At 43.3% G+C, this 26,376-nt stretch overlaps 1 protein-coding gene across 1 annotated transcript; it reads left to right on the forward strand.

Moving 5' to 3' along the window:
- Positions 1-60: 60 nt before the first annotated feature.
- Positions 61-26,057, forward strand: LOC117359034. Its single transcript, XM_033941129.1, has 7 exons — positions 61-184; positions 4,825-4,956; positions 9,068-9,166; positions 12,230-12,328; positions 19,231-19,344; positions 21,094-21,156; positions 25,814-26,057. Exons 1-7 carry the CDS (start codon positions 85-87, stop codon positions 25,864-25,866), a joined length of 660 nt encoding a protein of 219 aa, XP_033797020.1. The 5' UTR covers positions 61-84; the 3' UTR covers positions 25,867-26,057.
- Positions 26,058-26,376: the final 319 nt, after the last annotated feature.

Raw genomic sequence — 26,376 nt, forward strand, 5'->3', positions numbered from 1 at the left:
TATAAGTGTTCTGTTTATACAGACAAGAGCAAAACCTCACCGTATCATTTTTATTCACAACCTCTTTAAAAAGTTAAAGAAAACATGGCTACCAAGGGTCGTAGAAGACAAACAGCTCCAAAGGCAGAGTGTCATCAGGAACCAGGTGGTGCCCCATGCACCATAGAAACATCTGTGTCTGATCGTAAGTTGTTTTTCATTATAATAATTATTCTTCTTAGAAATTATTTTTAAACTGGGCTGGTTTATTGGCTTGGTGCAGCACAATGTAATGTAGAATACCTGGATTTGAGACATAAGAACATAAGCAATGCCTCCGCTGGGTCAGACCTGAGGCCCATCGTGCCCAGCAGTCCGCTCACGCAGCGGCCCAACAGGTCCAAGACCTGTGCAGTAATCCTCTATCTATACCCCTCTATCCCCTTTTCTAGCAGGAAATTGTCCAATCCTTTCTTAAACCCCAGTACCATACCTGCCCTATTACGTCCTCTGGAAGCGCATTCCAGGTGTCCACCACACTTTGGGTAAAGAAGAACTTCCTAGCATTCGTTTTGAATCTGTCCCCTTTCAACTTTTCCGAATGCCTTCTTGTTCTTTTATTTTTTGAAATTTGAAGAATCTGTCCCTCTCTACTCTCTCTATGCCCTTCATGATCTTGTAAGTCTCTATCATATCCCCTCTGTCTTCTCTTCTTCAGGGAAAAGAGACCCAGTTTCTCCAATCTCTCAGTATATAAAAGGTTTTCCATACCTTTTATCAGACGTGTCGTTCTTCTCTGAACCTTCTCGAGTAATGCCATATCCTTTTTAAGGTACGGCGACCAATATTGGACGCAGTACTCCAGAAGCGGACGCACCATCGCAAGATACAACGGCAGGATAACTTCTTTCGTTCTGGTTGTAATACCCTTCTTGATTATACCTAGCATTCTATTCGCTCTCTTAGCGGCCACTGCACACTGTGCCGTCGGCTTCATTGTCATGTCCACCATTAACCCCAAGTCCCTTTCATGGGTACTCTCATTCAATAACATCCCTCCCATCGTATAATTGTACCTCGGGTTTCTGCTTCCCACATGTAATACTTTACATTTCTCAACGTTGAACTTCATCTGCCATCTCGTTGCCCATTCCCCTAGTTTGTTCAAGTCCCTTTGCAATTCTTCGCAGTCCTCTTTAGTCTGAGCTCCACTAAATAGTTTGGTGTCGTCCACAAATTTTATTATCTCACACTTCGTCCCTGTTTCTAGATCATTTATGAATATATTGAATAGCAGCGGCCTGAGCACCGAGCCCTGCAGGACACCACTCATGACCCTCCTCCAGTCTGAGTAGTGGCCCTTCACTCCTACCCTCTGTTTCCTGCCCGCCAACCAGTTTCTGATCCATCTATGAACGTCTCCTTCCACCCCATGGTTCTTCAGTTTCCGGAGTAGATGTTCATGAGGCACCTTGTCAAAGGCTTTTTGGAAATCTAGGTATATGATGTCTATGGGGTCTCCTCTGTCCATCCGTTTGTTGATTCCTTCGAAGAAGTGCAATAAGTTAGTTAGGCATGATCTCCCCTTGCAGAAACCATGTTGGCTGGTTATCAGAAGTTCGTTTCTTTCAAAATGTTCATCGATGTTTTCTTTTATCAGTGCTTCCGCCACTTTCCCCAGAACCGAGGTCAGACTCACCGGACCGTAGTTTCCCGAGCCATCTCTTGATCCCTTTTTAAAGATGGGCGTAACATTGGCTATCTTCCAATCCTCCAGGATCATGCCTGTTTTCAATTGTTGATTTCTGGAAGAAGTACTTGTATACTGACTCAGCTAAGGACTGTCTACGAGGGGGTGCTGGAAAGTTCTCAGCCCAAACAAGAAAAGAATAATGTGGATATGGTTCAATCAATGTCAAAAAACATAGAATTTTGTTTCTGCAAATTGGCATTTAATGAACTAAGATAACTCTGTTTTCAGCTACAGTGGCAAAATAACGCTCAGAATTTAGGAAGTTGGTTGGTTAGGCTGAGAACTTTTCAACACTTCCTCATATGTGATGATCAGACATGTTGGGTTAAGAAAAGAATTTAAAGCAGGAGAAAGTTCCTTGGGTAATTACAAATAAAAGCTGGTACCTAAATTTAGCCACCAGTGCACATAGTTTACATAGTACTGGTGCGTGCACATGTGACAATTAGGCACGTAAGTTCTAGAAACTATTCCATAAACAGTGTGCCTAACCCACTTAGGAGCACTTTTACTAAAATGCACTAGAATCTAGGTTTAATATGTGGTATTGCAGGATTTTGATGCATGCTAATTGCAGATTCAACATAGCATTTTGGGGAGCTTTAAAAATATATTTTATTGCAGGTTGTACGCTGATGTTTTCATTAATGCATGGCACCTGCATAGGGCTAACAAGGGAGCACTTACTGCATCCTATTTAGGCAGCAATAACAGGTGCCCTGCCAATGCCTAAGTTAATTGAAGAATACCATCAGAAATGCCAAAACACGGCAGAGATGACGTGCCTACCGACACCTAAATGAAAGGCAGCTGGCATTGAAGCTAGGTAGCCGCTTTAGGCTACGGAACGCCAAAGCAGGTGTAGCCAACGCTGGAAGTCGCATTAGACAGGCTAAAGCAGCTACCTAGCCATGATTCACAGCAAGATAGGTGGCTGAAATGTAGACTTGGAAAACCCTAGCCTACATTTATGGTGCCTCAGGATCCTAAAGTCAGGCAGCAGCAGCAGCCATAAGCTGATCGCTGCAGAGGAAGTTGTCCCAAATCAGCTGAGCTGGCAGTGCTCCCCAAAGCCACAACTTTGAGAAGTTCTGCTGACTCCGCTAATTGGGGGGAATACCCCTGCCATGATCATCTGAGTGGCTGCAGCAGGTGACCCCTGACATCTGCAGGAGGGATGCCCACTCCCTCCTACTGGAACTCCTGAAGTATCCCCAAACTGTGATAGACTGGAGGGATGACCACTCCCTCCTGCTTGCAGGCCCCGCTGAACCCATGACCCATCCCATCCGCTGATACCCCCGAACCCATGACGCTCCCCCCTTCCAACTGCAAAATCCAACAAAACAGATCTCAATCTACCTAGAATAGAGGAAAAAAGCCTCATAGGTCCAGAGATGAACAGCTACAACAGCATGTCACAATACCTCATATGTGGCCTCAATATCTTTCATAGGCACAAAAAAGCCTCCATATAACTAATCTAATGAATATAAATAATAAATCAGAGAATAGATGTGATTGACTTAGGTGTCAGTAGGCATCTAAGTGAGTCGTCAGTAAATTATGCCCAGTAAAACCTGGACTAAGGTACCAGCGACTTCTTCTACAGCAGCTAGTAATACCTAAGTCCACTTAGGTGCCACTTGGTGTGATTCTATAAGTGACACCAAGGGCTCCTTTTACAAAGGTGCATTAAGGCCTTAGCGCGCAGAATAATGTGCGCTAAAATGCTATGCGCGCTAGATGCTACCACCTCCTCTTGAGCAGGCGGTAGTTTTTTGGCTAGCGCACGCTAATCCGATACGTGCACTAAAAACGCTAGTACACCTTTGTAAAAGGAGCCCCAAGTGGTTGATTGACAACCACATGGAGTGGCACCTACAATGCAGACATGCTTAGGCGCTGTTTATAGAATCTGGCCCTCAGCGTGCAATTGTCAGTGTACAGGTGAGTGGAGTGTGGGCTTGTCAAGGGCATTTTTCCAAGTGGCACAAGCAATTTATAGAATACTATTGTGGAAATAAAAATGCACTAGCCTGTGTTCAGATTAACAATTGCTTATTAATGTATCACTATATGAGGACATACAAGCCTTAAAAGGTAGACAGGTTATATTTTAAATTCTGGACAGAAGCCAGCCCCTTGTATAAAGAATTTGGCACACAAAGAGATCACAAGAATACATTAAAAAACAGATTCATTATTACAAGTGCATAGGTTAGTTTACGCTTCTATGATATTCTACCTCTTGACCATCTGGATGCCTAGTATTTCTTGGATTGATAAATTGGTCACTACTCAAATACAATTGTATTACAATTGTTTTCCTTTCCAGAAGGGCAGTGAAGTAATGCAAAAATCAGTAAAGAGGTCATTCATAGTGCAGTTAGTGACCTTAATAGTTCCAGAAGAATCCTAGCCCAGTACTAGTACTACATTAATAGGTATATTTCTAAGGTGCATGTATTGCATTGTACACTTAGGTGCATCACTTACATTAGCCATTGACTCGCTGTAAGTAGGCATCCTAACTTTTGATTCTCCAGAACAGATTTGCATTAATATTATATAACAGCTTAGGCATGACCTTAACCAACTATAGAACTAGTGCTAAGGGCACCCCTCTGTGGCACTTAAATTGAGGCATAAATGTACCCCCCTCACCCTATCCATATTCTCAGGTTTAGGATTCACGAGATTGGTTATTCGCAAATCTCTACCACTCCATCTCTCTCATGCTTCCCAGACTTCTCCATACCCCACCTTCAAAGCCTGGTGGTCCAGCAGTGAAGTGCGGCAGGAGTGACCGCCCCTACGCCTCTGCCTCATGCAGACCCGCCATAAAAAAATGGCTTTCCCAAGTTCCTACTAGGCGACACCTCCACTCATCAATATATACCTTGAAGACTAGGCTAGCTAGAGGGGACTTTAGAACTAGCATGAAACATAATGACCTACTGTAGACGTCAGGGGTTAAGAATTAGCGTATGGGGCTGTAAGAAAGCAATAAATGAAGATCCGATGCAAATTCAAGCAGAGATATGAATGTCACTTAATCACAATCCCTATTTTTTTCCTTCTGTGACTAGATGATGACATATCTGACTACAATGCTGAGGTTAGTTTGATGAGCATCCATAATTCAACAATCTCATTTAAACATGATGATGTTCAAAATGAACCTGATGATGCTCTCCGAAACTTAGGTCACACAAGGGATTGTAAGTTTTGTTTACTTCAAATATTTATTTACTTATCATTAAGTTAATAGGTTGCCACACAATCTTTGAAGTGGTCTGCTTTTCAAAAAAAAGGGACGAGAACAATTTAAATGTGATGAACGTCACTGTTCTATTGACAAAGTGATTTTATGAAATTGTTCATAGGCCTGGAGGGTTTCTATAATCTTTAGAATATCTGGACCTGGGCTTGTACATTGCTGCACTAAACACCCAAAGTTAATCCACAAGCCTGGTTTTAGTTTGCCAGGATGACCATGCCTTAGCACATTGTTTCTCAACTCGATCCTGGAGTACCCTCTTGCCAGTCAGGTTTACAGGATACTCACAATGAATATGTATAAATGTGATTTGCATACATTGGCTTTAACTATATGTCAATTTCCTTCATGCCTATTCATTGTGGATATCCTGAAAACCTGACTGGTAAAGGCGTACTCCAGGACCGAGATGAGAAATACCACCCTAGCATACTGTGAAGCCATAGAAGAAATGGGGTCACAGATATCAATGATGCAATGATACATACTGACAAGGCTGAAGATGTACAGTATGTGTGCAATGTTCTGGATGTAGCAAACAATGAAGATAGCAAAACTGGATGAACCAGGACAGCGAGTTATTAAATGTGAAACCACTTCTGTCAAAAATGTTTATTTTATTCACTGTCCAAAATCCTAATGTTGCATCCATACAGTGGAGAGAGGACTCATTCATGCATAATGTTGAATACAAAGACTTTACACGGATGTGTTTTGATGGCAATGCCGGCATCAGGAGTCACACAGTCTTTGAGATATATGTCACAATGACACATATCACAATGATTTTATGACTTCTTATGCAGGCACTGAAGTCAAAAACATGGCTGTGTCTTTTGTAGAGTTGTTACAAGTTTCAAGTTTTTCAAGTTTATTTAGGAATTTTATAAGCCGCCCAATCGATCTTTATCTTTATTTCCTGTTGTTTTAGTACCCACACATCCAGTGGAGGGTGGGTGGGAGGTATTATTCCCTGATGGAAAATGTTGGATGGGAGAGGGAGCTTTATTTTTGTATTGATACTGATTGATTATAAGTCCTTATTTGATTATTATTATTTGTTTGTATATTGTATTACACTTTTTGTTGGCTAAAGTGGCATTAGGCGCTGGCTGGCACCTCCAGAGGTGTGATTCTGGCACCATTTTTTTTAGGCACTTTGAAATTTCTTTTAAGTACCATTTTAAACAGCTTTTTGGACTTAACTTAGGTGCTGTTAGGGCGTTTAATTAAGGTGACCATATATCCCGTTTTGAACGGGACAGTCCCGTTTTCGGGTCCCCTGTCCCGTTGTCCCCACACACATCTTCGGGACGCCAAAATGTCCCGTTTTCAGGGACAGCATCCCAAAGCTGTGCGTGGGGACAATGGATCAGGCGATCCTCTGCTCAGCTCCCTGCCACTACTCGCACCAGGAAGTCTTCTTCCTGACGTCAATTCTGACGTCTGAGAGGACGTTCCAGGCCAGCCAATCGCTGCCTGGCTGGCCCAGAACGTCCTCTCCAACGTTAGAATTGACGTCGGGAAGAAGGCTTCCGGGTGCAAGTAGTGGCAGGGAGGTAAGCAGAGGAGCAGTGGCGGTGGACCAGGGGAAGTTTAAATCGGGCCTGGAGGGAAGCTTTTGTTTTCCGCGGTAGGGGGGAAGGAGATAGGCAGGCAGGCAGGCAGGCTGGCTGGTTGGCTGGCTCTGGGGGAGGGAGGTAGGTAGGCAGGCTTTGGGGGAGGTAGGCAGGCAGGCTTGCTGACTTTGGTGGAGACAGGCAGGCTGGCTCTGGGGGAGGTAGGCAGGCAGACTGGTTTTGGGGGAGGCCTGCTTTGGGGGAGGTAGGCAGGCAGACTGACTGACTTTGGGGGAGACAGACAGGCTGGCTCTTGGGGAGGTAGGCAGGCAGACTGGCTTTGAGGGAGGTAGGCAGGCAGGCTGGCTGGCTCTGGGGGAGGTAGGCAGGCAGACTGGCTGACTTTGGGGGAGACAGGCAGGCTGGCTTTGGAGAAGGCAGGCAGGCTGGCACTGGGGGAGGTAGGCAGGCAGGCTGGCTCTGGGGGAGGCTGGCTTTGGGGGAAGTAGGCAGGCAGGTTGGTTGGCTCTGGGGGAGGTAGGCAGGCAGACTGACTGACTTTGGGGGAGACAGACAGGCTGGCTCTTGGGGAGGTAGGCAGGCAGACTGGCTTTGAGGGAGGTAGGCAGGCAGGCTGGCTGGCTCTGGGGGAGGTAGGCAGGCAGACTGGCTGACTTTGGGGGAGACAGGCAGGCTGGCTTTGGAGAAGGCAGGCAGGCTGGCACTGGGGGAGGTAGGCAGGCAGGCTGGCTCTGGGGGAGGCTGGCTTTGGGGGAAGTAGGCAGGCAGGTTGGTTGGCTCTGGGGGAGGTAGGCAGGCAGACTGGCTGGCTTTGGGGGAGACAGACAGGCTGGCTTTGGAGGAGGCAGGCAGGCTGCTCTGGGGGAGGTAGGCAGGCAGGCTGGCTCTGGGGGAGGTAGGCAGGCAGACTGGCTTTGGGGGAGGCTTTTTGTGAGGGGGAGGGACAAAGGCTGGAAGGCAGTGAGGGGACATAGGAAGGAGGGATAAAGGAAGGAGAAAAAATGGCAGAGAAGGGGGGGTTGTAAGTAGAAGAAAGACTAGAGAGATAAAGGCCTGGACCAAAGGGGAAAGACAGGATGCAGAAGCAGGACTTTGGGAGGTACAGACAGAGGGGGAGAGCCCCTGAGGAAGAGCAGAGAGAGGCAAGATCATAACAGAGGAGGGAGAGAGAGAGAGAGAGGGAGACCTGGAACAAAGGTACAAAGGAGAACTGACACTGGATCTGGAGGCACTAAGGACATAGGAAGGGGCGCTGGGGACACTAAGGACATAGGAAGGAGGCACTGGAGGCACTGGGGGCACTAAGGACATAGAAAGGGGCACTAAGGACATAGGAAGGAAGCGCTGAGGACACTAAGGACATAGGAAGGCACTGGGAGCACTAAGGACATAGGAAGGAAGGAGGGAGGGAATAGAAAGGGACAATTGTTGGGCCTGAATGCAGAAAGAAATGAAAGATAGGATGCACAGTCAGAGGAAACGCAACCAGAGACTCATGAAATCACCAGACAGCAAAGGTAGGAAAAATGATTTTATTTTCAATTTAGTGATAAAAATGTGTCAGTTTTGAGAATTTATATCTGCTGTCTATATTTTGCACTATATTTGTCTATTTTTCTATAGTTACTGAGATGACATCGTTGAAAACCCTCCAAATATAAATGATAATTAACATTTTCTCTGCATATAGGGTGCTTTGTGTTTTTTTAAAATTTTATGGTTACCATTATGAAATAATAAGATATTGTGTGTACATGAAATATGAATGAAAGAAATTGGGGGCGGGGTTAGGGTGGGATTGGGGGTGGGGCTAGAGTGATTGGGGTGGGGCTAGGGCGGGATTGGGGGGCGGGACTGAATAGTAATAGATGTCCCGTTTTGATGAAAAAAATAAATGGTCACGTTACGTTTACTGGCACATAAGTTAAAGTAGCTGCCATTATCAGCGGCTGCCTTAAAAATGGCTGCCGATTGTGGGTCAAAGGTAGGCACTGGAAATGTAGGCCAGGGTTATCAATGCCTACATTTCTGGTCCCTACCTTTGATGTAAATCGTGCCTCCAGAGGTGCCTACCAGTGTCTAATATTACTTCCGGCATTAGTCATGCCTATAGAGGCATTAGGTGCCAGTAGGTGCCTCCAGAGGTGCAATTCCGGTGCTGTTTTTAGGTACCTTGAAATTTATTTTAAGTGCCATTTTAGACAGCATTTTGGACTTAACTTAGGTGCCGGTAGGACACATAAGTTAAGGTGCCATTTAGAGAATATGGGCTTTGTGTGGATTCTGTTCTCCTTTTTGTTATACTCTGGATGTAGTCAGGGCTCACAGGATCCGGACAAAGCCTTTTTATACAATATCTGGGTTGGACAAACAGTATAAAAAATCAGGAAGTTGTGAATGAAGATTTATCATCTAATCAATTATACAATATTAGAGACTCACAGAACATTTATTCTTGTTCTTTCTATGTAGGTGGTAATAATGGAAGACAGTATGAGTATAACCAGCAATCACAGGACTCACAGGTTTCAGTAGAGAACCAATGCAGACAGTCAGGCCATAGCCAGAACCGTAAGTTTTTCTTTATAATATTAACAATTTCTAGAAAAGTAGGCTTAAAATAACTGAGATATTTGAAGAAGTTTCTGGGTAACATGTTGTTGTGTGGAAGATTGAATTCATTTGTTGATTTGTATAAATTGTACTTCTAGTGGCCAAGTTCAACTTGCTTTTATCTTTCACAATATTTTTTCTGCTTTATATTACTTCAGACATACTGTATAAACCTCTATACCATGTACTGAAAAATGTACTAAGTATCAAAAAAGAGATTATTTTCTATAAAGTCAGGTTTTCTCAAGAAACATCTATTTATAATCAACACATCCAAGCCAATTGCAGTCAACGTGATCATTGGTTTAAACAGGGGTTCTTAACCGAGTCCTTGGGATATACCCAGTCAGGTTTTCAGAATATCATCAATGAATATGCATGAGATAAATTTACATACACAACCCAAATTATATGTAAATCTACCTAATGCATATTCATTGTAGATACCCTCAAACAGTGGTGTACCTAGGGTAAGTGACACCCGGGTTTGATAATTTTTTAACATCATCCCCCCAATATAAAAGGGATCAGAGGAGCACCCCATAGGAGGGGCTTAAGCCTACTGGGCTTATTCCGGCGGGATTTGAGCCGCCTGGGTCAATCAGGTCCTAAGGCCAGTCATTCAATGGATGGCTGGCCTGTCGGAAGGACGGGCTTGGCACCCGTCCGTCCGACCAACGTTTTTGAAGGTACGGTGAGGGGGGAATGGGGATGGGGGGGTCGTGGGGTCGGTGGGGGGGTCGCAGGTCAGTGGGGGGGGCGATTGAGGGTTCGGGGGGGCTTGCATCGAGGGCAGGAGAGCTTGGGCTTCTTCCTGCCCGATCATGTCGGGGGGGTTCGGGGGTGTCGTGGGGCAAGAGGGCTTGGGCTCCTTCTTGCTCTGATCTTCATCGGGGGTTCGGGGGTGCTGCAGGGCAGGAGGGCTTAGGCTCCCTTCTTCCCCGATAGTGTCAGGAAGTTTGGGGGTGCCGCAGAGCAGGAGGGCTTGGTTTCCCTCCTGCCGCGATAGTGTCGGGGAGTTCGGGGGTGCCGCGGAGCAGGAGGGCTTGGTCTTCCTCCTGCCCCGATAATGTCAGAGAGTTTGGGGGTGCCACAGGGCAAGATTGTTTGGGCTTCCTCTTGCCCCAATTGTTGTGGGGGGGGGGGAATTCTGTAACCGGTGTTGTTTGACAGACACCGGTTACACAATCCAGCTTTTAGGTGAAGGACTAGCTCTTCTTTTGCCTAAATGCCCTTGTTTTGGACATTTGGGACTTAGGCTTTTTTTTAGGTTGATTATATGGTGTTAGTGTAGACATAGTGGTGGTCTGGGCATTTAAACAGCTGAACGTAGAGGCAGGCCATTATTAAAAAAAAAACTCCTTTTGGACGTTTAAGGCCTTAGGCCAAAAGGAGACTTAGACGGTTTTTTTTATTATGCCCCTCCACCTTTTTGGTAGTTTCCCCTTCCCTCTGGAACTCAGCTCTGGTTGGCTCTGGGGGAGGTAGGCAGGCAGACTGGCTTTGGGGGAGGCTTTTTGGGAGGGGGTGGGACAATGCTGGAAGGCAGTGAGGGGACATAGGAAGGAGGGATAAAGGAAGGAGAAAAAATGGCAGAGAAGGGGGGGTTGTAAGTAGAAGAAAGACTAGAGAGATAAAGGCCTGGACCAAAGGGGAAAGACAGGAGGCAGAAGCAGGGCTTTGGGAGGTACAGACAGAGGGGGAGAGCCCCTGAGGAAGAGCAGAGAGAGGCAAGATCATAACAGAGGAGGGAGAGAGAGAGAGAGAGGGAAACCTGGAACAAAGGTACAAAGGAGAACTGACACTGGATCTGGAGGCACTAAGGACATAGGAAGGGGGCGCTGGGGACACTAAGGACATAGGAAGGGGCACTAAGGACATAGGAAGGAAGCGCTGAGGACACTAAGGACATAGGAAGGCACTGGGAGCACTAAGGACATAGGAAGGAAGGAGGGAGGGAATAGAAAGGGACAATTGTTGGGCCTGAGTGCAGAAAGAAATGAAAGATAAGATGCACAGTCAGAGGAAACGCAACCAGAGATTCATGAAATCACCAGACAGCAAAGGTAGGAAAAATGATTTTATTTTCAATTTAGTGATAAAAATGTGTCAGTTTTGAGAATTTATATCTGCTGTCTATATTTTGCACTATATTTGTCTATTTTTCTATAGTTACTGAGGTGATATCGTTGAAAACCCTCCAAATATAAATGATAATTAACATTTTCTCTGCATATAGGGTGCTGTGTATTTTTTTAAAATTTTATGGTTACCATTATGAAATAATAAGATATTGTGTGTACATGAAAAATGAATGAAAGAAATTGGGGGCGGGGTTAGGGTGGGATTGGGGGTGGGGCTAGAGTGATTGGGGTGGGGCTAGGGCGGGATTGGGGGGCGGGACTGAATAGTAATAGATGTCCCGTTTTGATGAAAAAAATAAATGGTCACGTTACGTTTACTGGCACATAAGTTAAGGTAGCTGCCATTATCAGCGGCTGCCTTAAAAATGGCTGCCGATTTTGGGTCAAAGGTAGGCACTGGAAATGTAGGCCAGGGTTATCAATGCCTACATTTCTGGTCCCTACCTTTGATGTAAATCGTGCCTCCAGAGGTGCCTACCAGTGTCTAATATTACTTCCGGCATTAGTCATGCCTATAGAGGCATTAGGTGCCAGTAGGTGCCTCCAGAGGTGCAATTCCGGTGCTGTTTTTAGGTACCTTGAAATCTATTTTAAGTGCCATTTTAGACAGCATTTTGGACTTAACTTAGGTGCCGGTAGGACACATAAGTTAAGGTGCCATTTAGAGAATATGGGCTTTGTGTGGATTCTGTTCTCCTTTTTGTTATACTCTGGATGTAGTCAGGGCTCACAGGATCCGGACAAAGCCTTTTTATACAATATCTGGGTTGGACAAACAGTATAAAAAATCAGGAAGTTGTGAATGAAGATTTATCATCTAATCAATTATACAATATTAGAGACTCACAGAACATTTATTCTTGTTCTTTCTATGTAGGTGGTAATAATGGAAGACAGTATGAGTATAACCAGCAATCACAGGACTCACAGGTTTCAGTAGAGAACCAATGCAGACAGTCAGGCCATAGCCAGAACCGTAAGTTTTTCTTTATAATATTAACAATTTCTAGAAAAGTAGGCTTAAAATAACTGAGATATTTGAAGAAGTTTCTGGGTAACATGTTGTTGTGTGGAAGATTGAATTCATTTGTTGATTTGTATAAATTGTACTTCTAGTGGCCAAGTTCAACTTGCTTTTATCTTTCACAATATTTTTACTGCTTTATATTACTTCAGACATACTGTATAAACCTCTATACCATGTACTGAAAAATGTACTAAGTATCAAAAAAGAGATTATTTTCTATAAAGTCAGGTTTTCTCAAGAAACATCTATTTATAATCAACACATCCAAGCCAATTGCAGTCAACGTGATCATTGGTTTAAACAGGGGTTCTTTACCGAGTCCTTGGGATATACCCTGTCAGGTTTTCAGAATATCATCAATGAATATGCATGAGATAAATTTATATACACAACCCAAATTATATGTAAATCTACCTAATGCATATTCATTGTAGATACCCTCAAACAGTGGTGTACCTAGGGTAAGTGACACCCGGGTTTGATAATTTTTTAACATCATCCCCCCAATATAAAAGGGATCAGAGGAGCACCCCATAGGAGGGGCTTAAGCCTACTGGGCTTATTCCGGTGGGATTTGAGCCGCCTGGGTCAATCAGGTCCTAAGGCCAGCCATTCAATGGATGGCTGGCCTGTCGGATGGACGGGCTTGGCACCCGTCCGTCCGACCAACGTTTTGGAAGGTACGGTGAGGGGGGAATGGGGATGGGGGGGTCGTGGGGTCGGTGGGGGGGGTCGCAGGTCGGTGGGGGGGGGCGATTGAGGGTTCGGGAGGGCTTGCATCGAGGGCAGGAGAGCTTGGGCTTCTTCCTGCCCGATCATGTCGGGGGGGTTCGGGGGTGTCGTGGGGCAAGAGGGCTTGGGCTCCCTCTTGCTCTGATCTTCATCGGGGGTTCGGGGGTGCTGCGGGGCAGGAGGGCTTAGGCTCCCTTCTTCCCCGATAGTGTCAGGAAGTTTGGGGGTGCCGCGGAGCAGGAGGGCTTGGTTTCCCTCCTGCCGCGATAGTGTCGGGGAGTTCGGGGGTGCCGCGGGGCAGGAGGACTTGGTCTTCCTCCTGCCCCGATAATGTCAGAAAGTTTGGGGGTGCCACAGGGCAAGAGGGTTTGGGCTTCCTCTTGCCCCAATTGTTGTGGGGGGGGGGGGGAATTCTGTAACCGGTGTTGTTTGACAGACACCGGTTACACAATCCAGCTTTTAGGTGAAGGACTAGCTCTTCTTTTGCCTAAATGCCCTTGTTTTGGATGTTTGGGACTTAGGCTTTTTTTTAGGTTGATTATATGGTGTTAGTGTAGACATAGTGGTGGTCTGGGCATTTAAACAGCTGAACGTAGAGGCAGGCCATTATTTTTTAAAAAAACTCCTTTTGGACGTTTAAGGCCTTAGGCCAAAAGGAGACTTCGACGTTTTTTTTTATTATGCCCCTCCACCTTTTCGGTAGTTTCCCCTTCCCTCTAGAACTCAGCACCAAATGCACTAAGAAAGATAACTAACCTCGAGAAATTTAAGTCTTTTCTTAAGACATTCCTTTTTAAAGACGCTTTTCAAATTCAAATGTCCTTTTAAGGATTTTTAAATTTTTTCTTCTTTATCAATCCACTTGTTTTTAATCTCATCCTCTTGCTTTTCCCTTTATACCTTACTTTTCTTTAATTATTGTAGTTCTTCCCTTCTTCCCATTCATTCTTGTTTGTCCAGTAATGTTTTTTTGTCCTTTGTGAAGTTATATTCAATGTTTTATTTGTTTTTACCCTAATTTTTATTCTACAACCACTTTGAAACAAATGATAAGGTGGTATATCAAATCTTTATTAAACTTGAAACTTGTTTACTAGCTAAAAACTCCCTCACAGATAATGCCCTGTGAGCTGGTGCATAGTTGTGATGCAAGAGCCATGAAGGACATGCCAAGATTTTTAGTTATGATTTTCCTAACTGTTTCTCTATCAGTGTTTACTTGGGGCAGGGCCGGATTTTCCTATAGGCTAATTAGGCTAACTAGGCTTCAGCCTAGGGCCTCAAGATCCGTGTCACATTTTTTATAAAGGTTAGTACCAATAACAACATGTTTCATTTAACATATTGATATATATCACAGTAATGATGTATTTTATTATCTCTCATGTAATTTACAAACTTAAAAATGGGAGGTGAAAGGGCCTCATAAGTGGAATAGCCTAGGGCCTCTTTTCATCTAAATCCGGCCCTGACTTGGGGCTCCTTTTACAAAGGTGCGCTAGTGTTTTTAACGCACGCACCGGATTAGCATGCGCTGTAGCGTGCTCTAGCCAAAAATCTATCGCCTGCTCAAAAGGAGGCAGTAGCGGCTAGCATTTGCGGCAATTTAGCGTGCGCTATTCCATACGTAAAGGCCCTAGCGCGCCTTTGTAAAAAGAGCCCTTGGTCTGCTATGCTCACAGTCAGCCAATGATTTTGACAAATTTTTGCAATGTTTTCATGCTTGTTACTGGCAGCCCTGACCTCTCTTCATCAGTGACGCTTTCTCTTCCCTCAGAAAACATTTAATCCATTTGTACACTGCCATTTTCTTCATGGCATTGTCCCCATACACTTGGACTAACATGTCCCTGATTTAACTTCAATTCTTGCCAAGTTTAATAAGAAATTTAATGCTTGTTCGTTGCTCTAATTCAAGCTCCGACACACAAAAACATGCAACAACAATAATGTATGCCACTCAGCAAGACACCACTACACATCGACATGAACACAGCTGTGAGACACTGATATACCAAGGTTATGAAACCTTGCCAAGCTGCTTGTATAATGCTGCCAATGTAAGTACACGGTGGCAAGTTCATGAATATAACTGTTAAACCTTGTACAGCTTTTGATGTGAAATACAAAGATCATATCACACAACTATCGTACTTGAACAAAAACAGAAATGTACAAGCATAAAAGAAAATATATTTATTCATTCATTTTTCTATACTGTTATCCCAGGAGAGCTCAGAATGGTTTACATTAATTTATTCAGGGACTCAAGCATTTTTCCCTGTCTGTCCCAGTGGGCTCATAATCAATCTAATGTACCTGGGGCAATGGGGAGATTAAGTGACTTACCCAGGGTCACAGGGAGCAGTGTGGGTTTGAACTCACAATTCCAGGGTGCTGAGGCTGTAGCTTTAACCACTGCACCACACACTGTTTATTTTCTACGTATGCAAGATTTTAGTTTTTTTTGTTTTCATATTTTTATTGCTTTTCTTAGAGTCCCCTGAAGAAGGCATGATTATATGCCGAAACTCTGATACTTGGGACAATATTTATAGAATAAAACTGTTGGTCTTTCTTGCCTTTTTTGGTAGTGTATTGATATGGAGGAGCATAATCAAAACATATGTCTAAGTCCAATTCGGATGTATGGCACTAAATGCCCAAAGTTGACACTGGGAAAATATCTATTCTCGAAAGGCAAATCACTATGGGGTTCATAATCAAAAAAAAAAACGTCAAAAAAGTGTCCTAAATGGCTACTTGGACAATCAAAAAGCCTGATCGTCCAAGTACCCATAACCAAAGCTGTTTTTTAGACGTATCTAAAAACAGCTTAGGCCTTTCCCCTGCCTCTAAACGCACAGAGAGAAAAGAGGCGTGTTTAGAGGAGGGGAAAGGGAGGGCGGTGGGCGGGAGGTGGGCCGACCTACACCTAGGCGTACAACAGGCATAACCAAAACCGTAGGCAGGTTGCCTAGTCGGCACTTAGACCTTTTTGACTTAGATGAAGTCAAACCAGGTCTAAGTGCCAAAAAAGGGGCCGCTAAGCTGATTGTGGCTGCTGCGATCAGCTCAGCGGCCCCAGCAACCTGCCTACCTCTCCACCGCAAGCATCGCGGCAGGAGAGATGCCTCATCTCCCCTACCGCGATGCCATCACTCCTCTACCCGAACTGCCGCGGGTCGTGGCAGTTCGGCTAGAAGAGTGATGACATCGCAGTAGGGGAGATGAGGCATCTCTCCTGCCATGAAGCATCACCCCCACACACACACACAACATTGGGGCAAGAGGGAGCCCAAGCTCTCTTGCCCCGGCGATTGTGCCCCTCCCTGACTCGATATGGCCAGGAGGGAGCCCAAGCCCTCCTGGCCCCGGCGACCCCCCCTCCGACACAACGGGCCAGGAGAGAGCCCAAGCTCTTCTGGCCCTGGTGACCCCCCCCCCGAATGGATTGGGCCAGGAGGGATCCCAATCCCTCCTGGCCCCGGCGACCCCCTACCCCCATCCCCCACTACAATACGGGCAGGAGGGATCCCAGGCCCTCCTGCCTTCGACACAACCCCCCTCCCCCCAATGACCACCCCCTCAGAACCCCCGATCGCCCCCCCCCGCCGACCCACGACCCCACCGGCCAACCTCATGACCCCCGCCACCCCCCTTCCCCATACCTTTTAGTTGGCCAGATGGACGGGTGCCAAGCCCGCCCATCCAGCAGGCCAGCCGGGTCCAGAATAGGGCCAGATTAGCCCAGACGGCAGAAACCCCGCCCACAGGTTGGGTCCCTGGCCAAAACCAAAAGAGTAGCAACATTCTATGCTACTGACCAGGGCAAGCAGTGGCTTCCCCATGTCTTTCTCAATAACAGACTATGGATCTTTCCTCCAGGAAATTGTCCAAAACCTTTCTTAAAACCAGCAATGCTATCCACTCTTACCACAACTTCTGGCAATGCGTTCCAGAGCTTAACTATTCTCTGAGTGAAAAAATATTTCCTCCTATTGGTTTTTAAAGTATTTCCCTGTAACTTCATCGAGTGCCCCCGAGCCTTGTAATTTTTGACGGCATGAAAAATTGATCCACTTGTACCCATTCTACTCCACTCTACTCTACTCCACCCATTCTACTCCACTCAGCTGTCTCTTTTCCAAGCTGAAGAGCCCTAACCTTTTTTGTCTTTCCTCATACGAGAGGAGTTTCATCCCCTTTATTATCTTGATCACTCTTCTTTGAACCTTTTCTAGTGCCACTATATCTTTCTTTACAACTGTCCCACAGATTCACTCTCAGATTTTCTGTTTCTATTGTACCTAAAAAAGTTGTTATGAGTTTTTGTCTCTTTTGCACATTTCAATTCATATTCTCTCTTAGCTTTCTTTATCAATGCTTTGTATCTAACTTGCCAGTGCTTGTGTCTCTTCTTATTTTCTTCATTCAGATCCTTTTTCCATTTTTTAAAGAATTTTTTTTCTCTAATAGCCTCTTTTACTTCACCTTTTAACCTCACGGCTCTCATTTTCTCTTCTTTCCACCTTTGCTGATATGTGGAATACATCTGGTCTGGGCTTCCACAGTCGTATTTATAAATAACATCCACACTTGTTTTCCAGTCCTAACCTTTGCAACTGATCCTTTTAACTTCTTTTAAACCATTTTCCTCATTTTATCATAGTCGCCTTTTCAAAAATTAAATGCTTCTACAGTAGATTTCTTTTGCGACGTCACTTCCGATATCAGCTCAAATTTGATCACTATTTCCCAGTGGACCCAACACAGTTAACTTCTGTACTATGCCTTGCATTCCACTAAGGACCAAATCTAAAATAGCTCCCCCTCTTGTCAGTTCCTGGGTCAGTTGCTCCAAGAAACTGTCATTTATGATGTCCAGGAATTTTACCTCCCTAGCACGCCCTGATGTGTAACATTTAACCAGTCAATTTTGAATCACCCATTATTATACTATTTCCCAATTCTCCAGCATTCCTAATCTCTGATAATATTTCTTCATCTGTCTGCTCATGTCCCGGGGGATGGTAATACCTTTATATTCCTTCCCTTCATACATGGAATTTCTATCCATATGGATTCCATACTACTATCTATGTCATGTAGAACGTTTATTTTATTTGATTCAATTCCCTCTTTAACTTACAGTATAGCGCAACCCCACCTCAATTTGATCTACTCTATCCTTACAATATAATTTATATCCAGGTAATACAGTGTCCCATTGATTGTCCTCCTTCCACCAGGTCTCTGAGATGCCTATTATATCTACCTCATCATTCAGTGCTATATACTCTGACTCTCCTATTTTATATTTTAGGCTTCTAGCATTTGTATAGACACTTAAAATTGTGGGTTTTCTTTGAACCTACAGGCTTCTGAGAAGACAGGGAAAATTTGAGTCTTTTACTTTGCCTTCCTCTTAAACCCTCCTGGCTTTCTTTCACCATTATTGAAACCTCTCTATTGGGACTCCCTAAATACCCTGTTTCAATAGTATCTGTCAAGGATACCTCACACTGAACCATCCGCTCCTGGGTGACTGTCGTCTTTCCCCCGCATCTCAGTTTAAAAGCTGCTCTATCTCCTTTTTAAACGTTAGTGCCCACAACCTGGTTGTATCCTGGTTAGTGAGGTAATTAAATTTGTGATGACACAAAGTTCTTAAATCACAAGAGGACCTCACGAGACTGAAATACTGAACATCAAAATGGCAGATAACTTTTAATGTGAATAGGAGCAAAGTGATACATGTGGGAAAGGGGAACCCAAACTATAGTTATATGATACAAGGTTCCACATTAGGTGTTATTACTCAGAAAAAGAATCTAGGTGTCATCGTTAATGATACATTGAAACCCTCTCTGCCACCTCCCTCAGGAGTGCATTCTAGGCATGACCCACCCTCTCCATGATGCTGGGTTTTGTGTTAGGAGTCCCTGCACAGGAAAAGGATCTAATTATCATTGTGTAGGATACATTGAAACCCTCAACTCAATGTGTGGCGGCAGCTAAGAAAGCAAATAGAATGTTAGCTTTACCACCTAATCAATCATACAATATTAGAGTTTCTCAGAAAGTTTTATTTTCCTGCTTTTTCTTACTCTACATAGAGACAGATGTAATCTACAAAGGTGGCAGTGATGAGGGGCAGTGTTATATGCAGTCACAGTGCTCAAAGGCTCCAATAGAGAACACATGCACACAGCCAAGCCAAAGGCAAAACCGTGAGTTTTTCTTCACAATATTATCAATTTCTGTAAAAGTAAGCTTAATATAGCTATGATATGTTTGTAAGCTTTGTATGTGTAAAGTGCTTTTTCTAATTTGCTCTTGATAATTCATTGTAGTGCACTATTATTTAAAAATCAATAAAGAATTAAAAAAATTATATATACAGTGGTACCTTGGATTACGAGCATAATCTGTTCCAGGAGCATGCTCGTAATCCAAAATGCTCATTTATCAAAGCGAGTTTCCCCATAGAAAATAATGGAAACTCGCTTTGATACGTTCCCATCCCCCCACCACCACCCCCCGATAACTGGCATCGCTCCCCCCTGCTCGCAATGGCTCCCTCGCTCTAACCGGCACACACCCCCGCGCGAACTGACCCCCTTGCCCAAACAACTTAAACTTCCCCCCCCCCCCCGTCTAGTGCAGTGTGCCTAGAAGATCTTCCGGCTTCTGCTTCTGCCTGCCTGCCTTGAGCATGCATCTGTGCATGTTCAAGGACTTCTAATTCTCCCTCTCGCTGAGATTCTAGCACGGCTTTGTAAAAGAGGCCATTAGTTTAAAACAATATACTATACCCACTTAACAATGTATTGAAATCTTACTTATTTTGGCTACTGTTTTTAGAGGGATCCCTCAGAATGCTGACTGTCTGCCTTGTCAATGCCGGTCTCTCCTGCTTTAAAATTCCTGGTGCAAATGGCACTTTTTAATAATAAAAGCAAAACAGAGAGCTATAACTAATAAACAAGGAGATTCAGAAATAAACTTCAAAATAAAGAAAAAGAATCCCCAAAGAATAATATGACACAAAAAAGTGTTATAGTATCGGAGCAATGTACTCAAATCACATAATTAGAAATATTATACATGTTTATTAATTTAAAAATTGCAAAATATCACAATACTTTCATAAAGCAACATACACATACCAACACACAAACATTACAAATAGACCAAGCACCATATAACATATAACAAACAGTATATAAGAAACAGCGCTGGAAGGGCCACAAAAAATCATAGAGAGATATATATGAATATGACTGTATTATAAAATTCATAAATCGCATAGCTTAAGAGTTCAAAGTCTTCCTGGAACAATGTCCACAAAGAGTAAAGCAAGCAAGATGGTTGCAGACAGTCCAGCGGGAGAACATCACAAGGCAAACATCAGGAACGAATTTGAGTTCAAGTCCAACAAGTGCAAGAGCAAATGTGCTATCATTGAAAAGTGTAATTGGTTGAATGATCAGAAAACAATCTCAAACACAAAGATGAAATGCCAAAAAAGGCAGCCAGTCTTCTAACACTTGGTCTGTTTGTAATGTTTGTGTGTTGGTATGTTTATGTTGCTTTATGAACGTATAATGATAGTTTGCAATTTTTAAATTAATAAACATGTATAATATTTCTAATTATGTGATTTGAGTACATTGCTCCGATACTATAACACTTTTTTGTGTCATATTATTCTTTGGGGATTCGTTTTCTTTATTTTGAACTTTTTAATAATATACATATTTTGTATGATTAATGATTAGGAAGCTATGTGAGAGTAATAAGAGTTTTATTTGGACTATACATAGATTTATTTTGTGTGTGTGTGTGGAATTGCTTCCCTTGCTTTCAAGTTGATAAATCAAAACACATAGATTTAATTAGAAACTATTGCTATTTATATAACTAAACAAAATAATGCTAGATAATAAAAGTTTTTTTAATTGTTTGCCATTCCTTAGTTTCAACAAGTGGCTCTGTATCAACGTGCCAGAACCAAAGTTCCTCTTCACCCGCCAGATCAGGTACGAGCTGCCTTACTTTTATAGTAGATGCGATCAGGCGCAACTTGGTCATCTGCGCATGCTAAAGATTAGAGTGCGCTAAATACTAAAGATTCCCAAACGATTGCAATGGGCATCTTTAATGTTTAGCATGCACTAACATGATTAGCATGTGATAATGTGGTACTGCCCTTTGATGACTTTCACGCAAAAATTAAAAAATACTAGCACTTAAACAGGTATGTGAACATACAGTATGCATATAAGTGCTGTGTGCACACTCAGGGGGTAATTTAGAAATGGCACCTATATTTAGGCGCTGGTAGGTGCCCTACCGTCACCTAAGCTAGCTACCAAATACCGTTTAAAATGACACGACATGGCACCATTAAAACACCTACTGGCTCCTAATACATGCTAGAATCATGCCTACATAAGTGCTTTAGGCCAGTATTCTTCAACCACTGGTCCATGGACCGGTGCCGGTCCACAGAAATTTCCTGACGGTCCACAGGACCAGCACTTGCATCAGGCCCAAAACAGTGTTCTTCAACTGTCGGTCCACGGTGCGATTGATGTGGCGCTATCTTCGAGCCAGCTCCCTCTTCCTCACTGATTCAGTGCGCAAAACCATGGGCAGTGGCTCCTACGCGCGTCCTGCACCTGAACCAGAAGTCTTCTCTCTGACTTGCAACGTCAGAGGGAAGGCTTCCAGATGAGGCATGGGACGTTCAAGGAGCCGCTGCCCGCAGCTTTGTGCACTGCATCAATGAGGAAGAGGGAGCCGGCCTGAAGATAACACCGGGAGCGGCATAAACTGGCCAGGCGGGAGAAGGCCAGAAGGTAAAGCATAGCATGGAGGGAGGGAGGCAACAAAGGTAGGGGGAATGATTTTATTTTTGAATTTAGTGATTGAATTATGTCAATTTTGAGAATCTACATCTGCTGTCAGTGTGCTTTGTGTAGTTTAATTTTGTGGTTAACCATTATGTGTTGTTAATAAGATTATATTGTGTATCTGTGAAAAATAAATGGGAAAAATAGTGTTACAATTAGTACTATTATGGGGGTGGGGTCTGGGGTGGAGATTGGGTAGAGATGGGCGGGGTCTGGCCCACGACTTAGCCCAGTGTTCTTCAACCGCCGGTCCTCAGACCGATGCCGGTCCACAAAATAATTATTTTATTTCTGCCGGTCCATATGTGTAAAAAGGTTGAAGAACACTGCTTTAGGCCACCACATGCCACTATGGGTGCGGCTAACACCGGAAGAGGCATTAAGGACCTAAAGTGCCCATGTAGGCACGATTCACGGCATATATTTTCTTGTATTTGTTATAAATCCGTTTCGGGTTTGTTACCAGGTTATCTTGTGTCTCATTTTTCTTTGAGTCACGCCAAAAATACCACATGTAGAGTGCACTTGTTTTCATATCCCTCCATAAAATCCTGTCGTTATAAGAAGTTCCTTGAGAGAACCCTCTCATTTCAAGCCGCTAAATTGAATGTATGGCTTGGAAAAATTATGTTAAATGTCTCTTCCTATCTTAATTTTAGAAAATTGCTAAAGACTCAACTCTTTGATAGGCTGATATCTTAATGCATTCTGCTTCATTTTTTCAATCAAGTTCCCTATATTCAACCTGATGTATTTTATCTGTTCTATGTATTACTTCTTTCTCTGCCATGTCGGTATTTTCAGCATTATATTGTAAATGCTTTCTGTCTTTATCTGTTTTTAAGTCCATTATTCTAATTTGTATTTTATCTGTATTCCATGTATTAGCTCACCTTGTTGTGAACCGCCCCTAGAACTTTTTATAATGTAAAGACTCCCTCCCTTTTGTTCTTTCTTACTTGATAAATTGTAGTTCTATCCTTCTTCCCTTTTTTTATTCCTGTTTGTTTTGGTATTGTTTTAAATAATGATTATTGTTTTAAAGGATGTATAGTTACCCCATATATGTTTTTAACATAGTGTCACTGCCTAGAAGGCTGATTGGGCGGTTTAAAAATTTTTTGAATAAACTTGAAACTCCAAATATTCAATGGCAGAAAAAATTAATTCTGTATCACCTAACACTACTTCTTTTTATGTTTAAATGATTTTTATTATTCCAGCAGTAAGATGCAAATACAAACAGTAGTACCATTCAGGAAATAACATTTTCAACAATATAATCAGTTCCCCTCCCATCCCCCCCCCCCCCTCCCCAAGAGTCCATGGTCAGTCCAACAGCTGAGAGTGGGAATAAAATCTTAAAGATTCAAAAGTCTACTGCGAGCACGCGGTGTGAGGTCCTGCCAGAAGTGCTCCCACACCTGACAAAATTTAACACTACTTCTTTATTTATTTATCAATTTTTACATTTTAACAAAATCAAACATTTTATACAGAAAGTTTATAGGAATACAACGCCTTATGGAAACTAATAAAAGAAAATTCCTTTTCAATAACTTCACACTAGTCACACAATCTCAAGTCTTCAAATTGATCCAAGAATCTACGAGTGAATTCAAAGAATAAACTTTATACAGAAAAGTATGATGACTGATTCAAGGGGCTTATATTTCTACATTTAGCTAGCTGATGTTCCTTCCTTTTCCAGGCATTTCTGTGTCAGGAAAGTTGTAAGTTGAGCTGGTTCTGGAAAACCCTGTCCTACATTTCCAGTGCCTATTTTTCGCGGAGCCACAATTATCAGTAGGGTGCAGTCGCGTGATTGACACATGATCAGTGGCCACTTTTTAGGCAGCCACCGCTGTTGGCACCCTATAGAGAATCCGGGCTTTAGTGCTGTTCTATAAGTGATGCTTATACATGGGAGGAGCAGAGGCAGTGCATGACGGAGCTCCTACTTATTTGTGTACCTTGCAGAATATTGTATGTTACATGCTAAAATGTTGCATTTAGGTATGTGCATTTTTGCCAGTTATTGACATGGATTAAGTGGGTGTGCCTATAGATGCTAATTTAGGCTAGTATTCTATAATGGAATCTTGGTGCCCAGATGCCTTTATAGAATTTGCTCTTAGCATGCTGCATCTAGGTGTTTAACTCTAGCGCCCAGTTATAGAATGGATTGCTATATCCAAAGAGTGCCCACTTCTAACAGAGTGTGCATGTTATCCCAATAATTTTTGCGTGCATGCACAGGCACAGTGGTTCACACGCGTGCATGCTATTGAGAAAAGAGTGTGCCATCTTTAAGAAGAGTGCCATCTCTTTGCACACAAGATTTAATTCTGTAAATGGAGCCCATATTTGGATGCCCCCCCCCCAAAAAAGCATACTAAGGGCTCCTTTTACAAAACTGCACTTTGCACGCACCAAACTGCCGCGCACGCTAGACACTAATGCCAGCATTGAGCTGGCATTAGTTCTAGCCACATAGCGCTTGTTTAGCGCGTGCTAAAATTCTGCATGCGCTAAAAACGCTATCGCAGCTTTGTAAAAGGAGCCTTAAGTGCTATTCTATAAATGTTGCTGTACAATGGGTGCTCTTTGTAGAATAGAATTTAGTGCCAAGATCTGCCCCCAATTTTGGTTGTGAGGAATACACGCTGGTGTAAATCCGCATGCTTAAATTAGAAACGGATCCCCAGAATTCTCTAACACCATGTGGAAATCCTAGAACTGCCCCTGATTCATCCATGCCCCTACCAAGGCCATGCCCTCTTTTCAGATCCACATGAAAAAATTTACATGTACAGTAGAATCTCAATTAACTGGTATTCAAGCAACTGGCACTCTTACCCAACTGGCAAAACAAATTTCTGTGGAAAAAAAAAAAAAAAGGCCCCCAAAGTAGCAGCAGCAGAGCTGAGTTGTAACCCCTCCTCCATCCCTCTTTCTCTCTCCCTTCCTCTCTTCCTTACCCAAAGCAGCAGCCGGTCAACAGAGGCAGCTGCTGAAAACAAGCTGCTTGTGGCTAGCCTCAGCAGGGCCTTTTCTCTGATGTGTCACTGCTTTGGATAAGGAAGAGAGGAAAGGAGGGAGGAGGAAGAGAGGGGTTTTCACAGCTGAGCATTGTTGCCACTGCTTCGGGGCTTGCCTGAGGGCTTGTTTCAGGACTGGAAGGAGGGAGGTTATGGTTCAGGACCGTCACTGCCGCAGCTTCTGCTGCTTCAGAGCTGGAGGGAGGGAATTAAGATCTGGGTTAGACACTCCATCTTTCCTAACTACTCTCAAGCAACCAGAAAAGCAGTCATCTGGCACCCACTAATCCCCATGGGATAACTGAGATTCTACTGTACATCTTTATAGAACAGGGATTGTAAAGGTGCATGCATAAATTTCAATTAATGCCAATGATTTCTAGTGCCCAATTATTAGTGCTAATTGGTTTGTTAAGCAATTAAGGACCCCTTTTTCAAAGCTGCCATAGTGATTCTCCTGTGACAAATGTACCGATGCCCACAGGAATTGAATGGGCTTCGATGCTTTAGTCGCAGGGGAATTGCTACCACAGTTTTGGAAAATGAGTCCTAAATTGCATACACAATTTGGACATGCACCCCAAAAAAGTGTGCAACCTTAATGACATTTGTTTTAGAATTTAAATTTAAAAAAGTGGATAATGGTAGCGCAATAAAGTTTTAGCTTCCCAACTCTACTTAAGATACCAGTTAAAATGTGATATGGTATGCCTCCACTAATTCTGTGCTTCACATTTTAGGCGTACAGTATGGAGATGTCCAGAAACAGTGCCCAGGTACAAGAAAGAACTGAAGATGGAAATGCTAAGCAACAATTGTATCCAATAATTATAAAATTGCCTGACAGTCCTGCGGTTAAAAGTTTGAATTTATTAAATTATCTATTTCATTCCTAGTCAAAATTTATCAGTTGCTTAAATAAAATTTTCTGAAATGTTAAAACAACTTTACTGACAAAAGCAAATCCTGTTCGTCTGCGGATCTTTTAATCTTACAATTTTCTGACTGTTATCTAAATTTATGGAATTTCTTAAATTCTTAGGAAAATAGTTTGTGATCACAATCCAATAAATTAAATTCATGGAAAAAGTATCTGTATTGTGGAGGTATTATTTACTATTACAATTATTGGTTTTCAAATGATTTTTTAAATCAGGTTTGATAAACTAATTTCCCCCCTCCCCCACACACACACCTTTTATCAAACTGCACTGCCAAGCATCAAAAGCTAAATGCCGAGCCACCCATAGGAATAGAATGGGTGGCTCAGCATTTAGCTTGCGCTGCTCGGTAGTAGAGAATG

The sequence above is a fragment of the Geotrypetes seraphini genome, chromosome 4 (genome assembly GCF_902459505.1).
Source record: "Geotrypetes seraphini chromosome 4, aGeoSer1.1, whole genome shotgun sequence".
In the NCBI taxonomy this organism is placed as follows: domain Eukaryota; kingdom Metazoa; phylum Chordata; class Amphibia; order Gymnophiona; family Dermophiidae; genus Geotrypetes; species Geotrypetes seraphini.

Bases quoted from the DNA above. Each gene is read 5' to 3' on its own strand.
- LOC117359034 (XM_033941129.1), top strand. From the start codon at position 85: ATGGCTACCAAGGGTCGTAGAAGACAAACAGCTCCAAAGGCAGAGTGT. The intron at 12,329-19,230 runs GTAAGTTTTTCT...TACTCTACATAG, and splicing joins GTCAGGCCATAGCCAGAACC to AGACAGATGTAATCTACAAA. The intron at 21,157-25,813 runs GTACGAGCTGCC...TTCACATTTTAG, and splicing joins CTCTTCACCCGCCAGATCAG to GCGTACAGTATGGAGATGTC.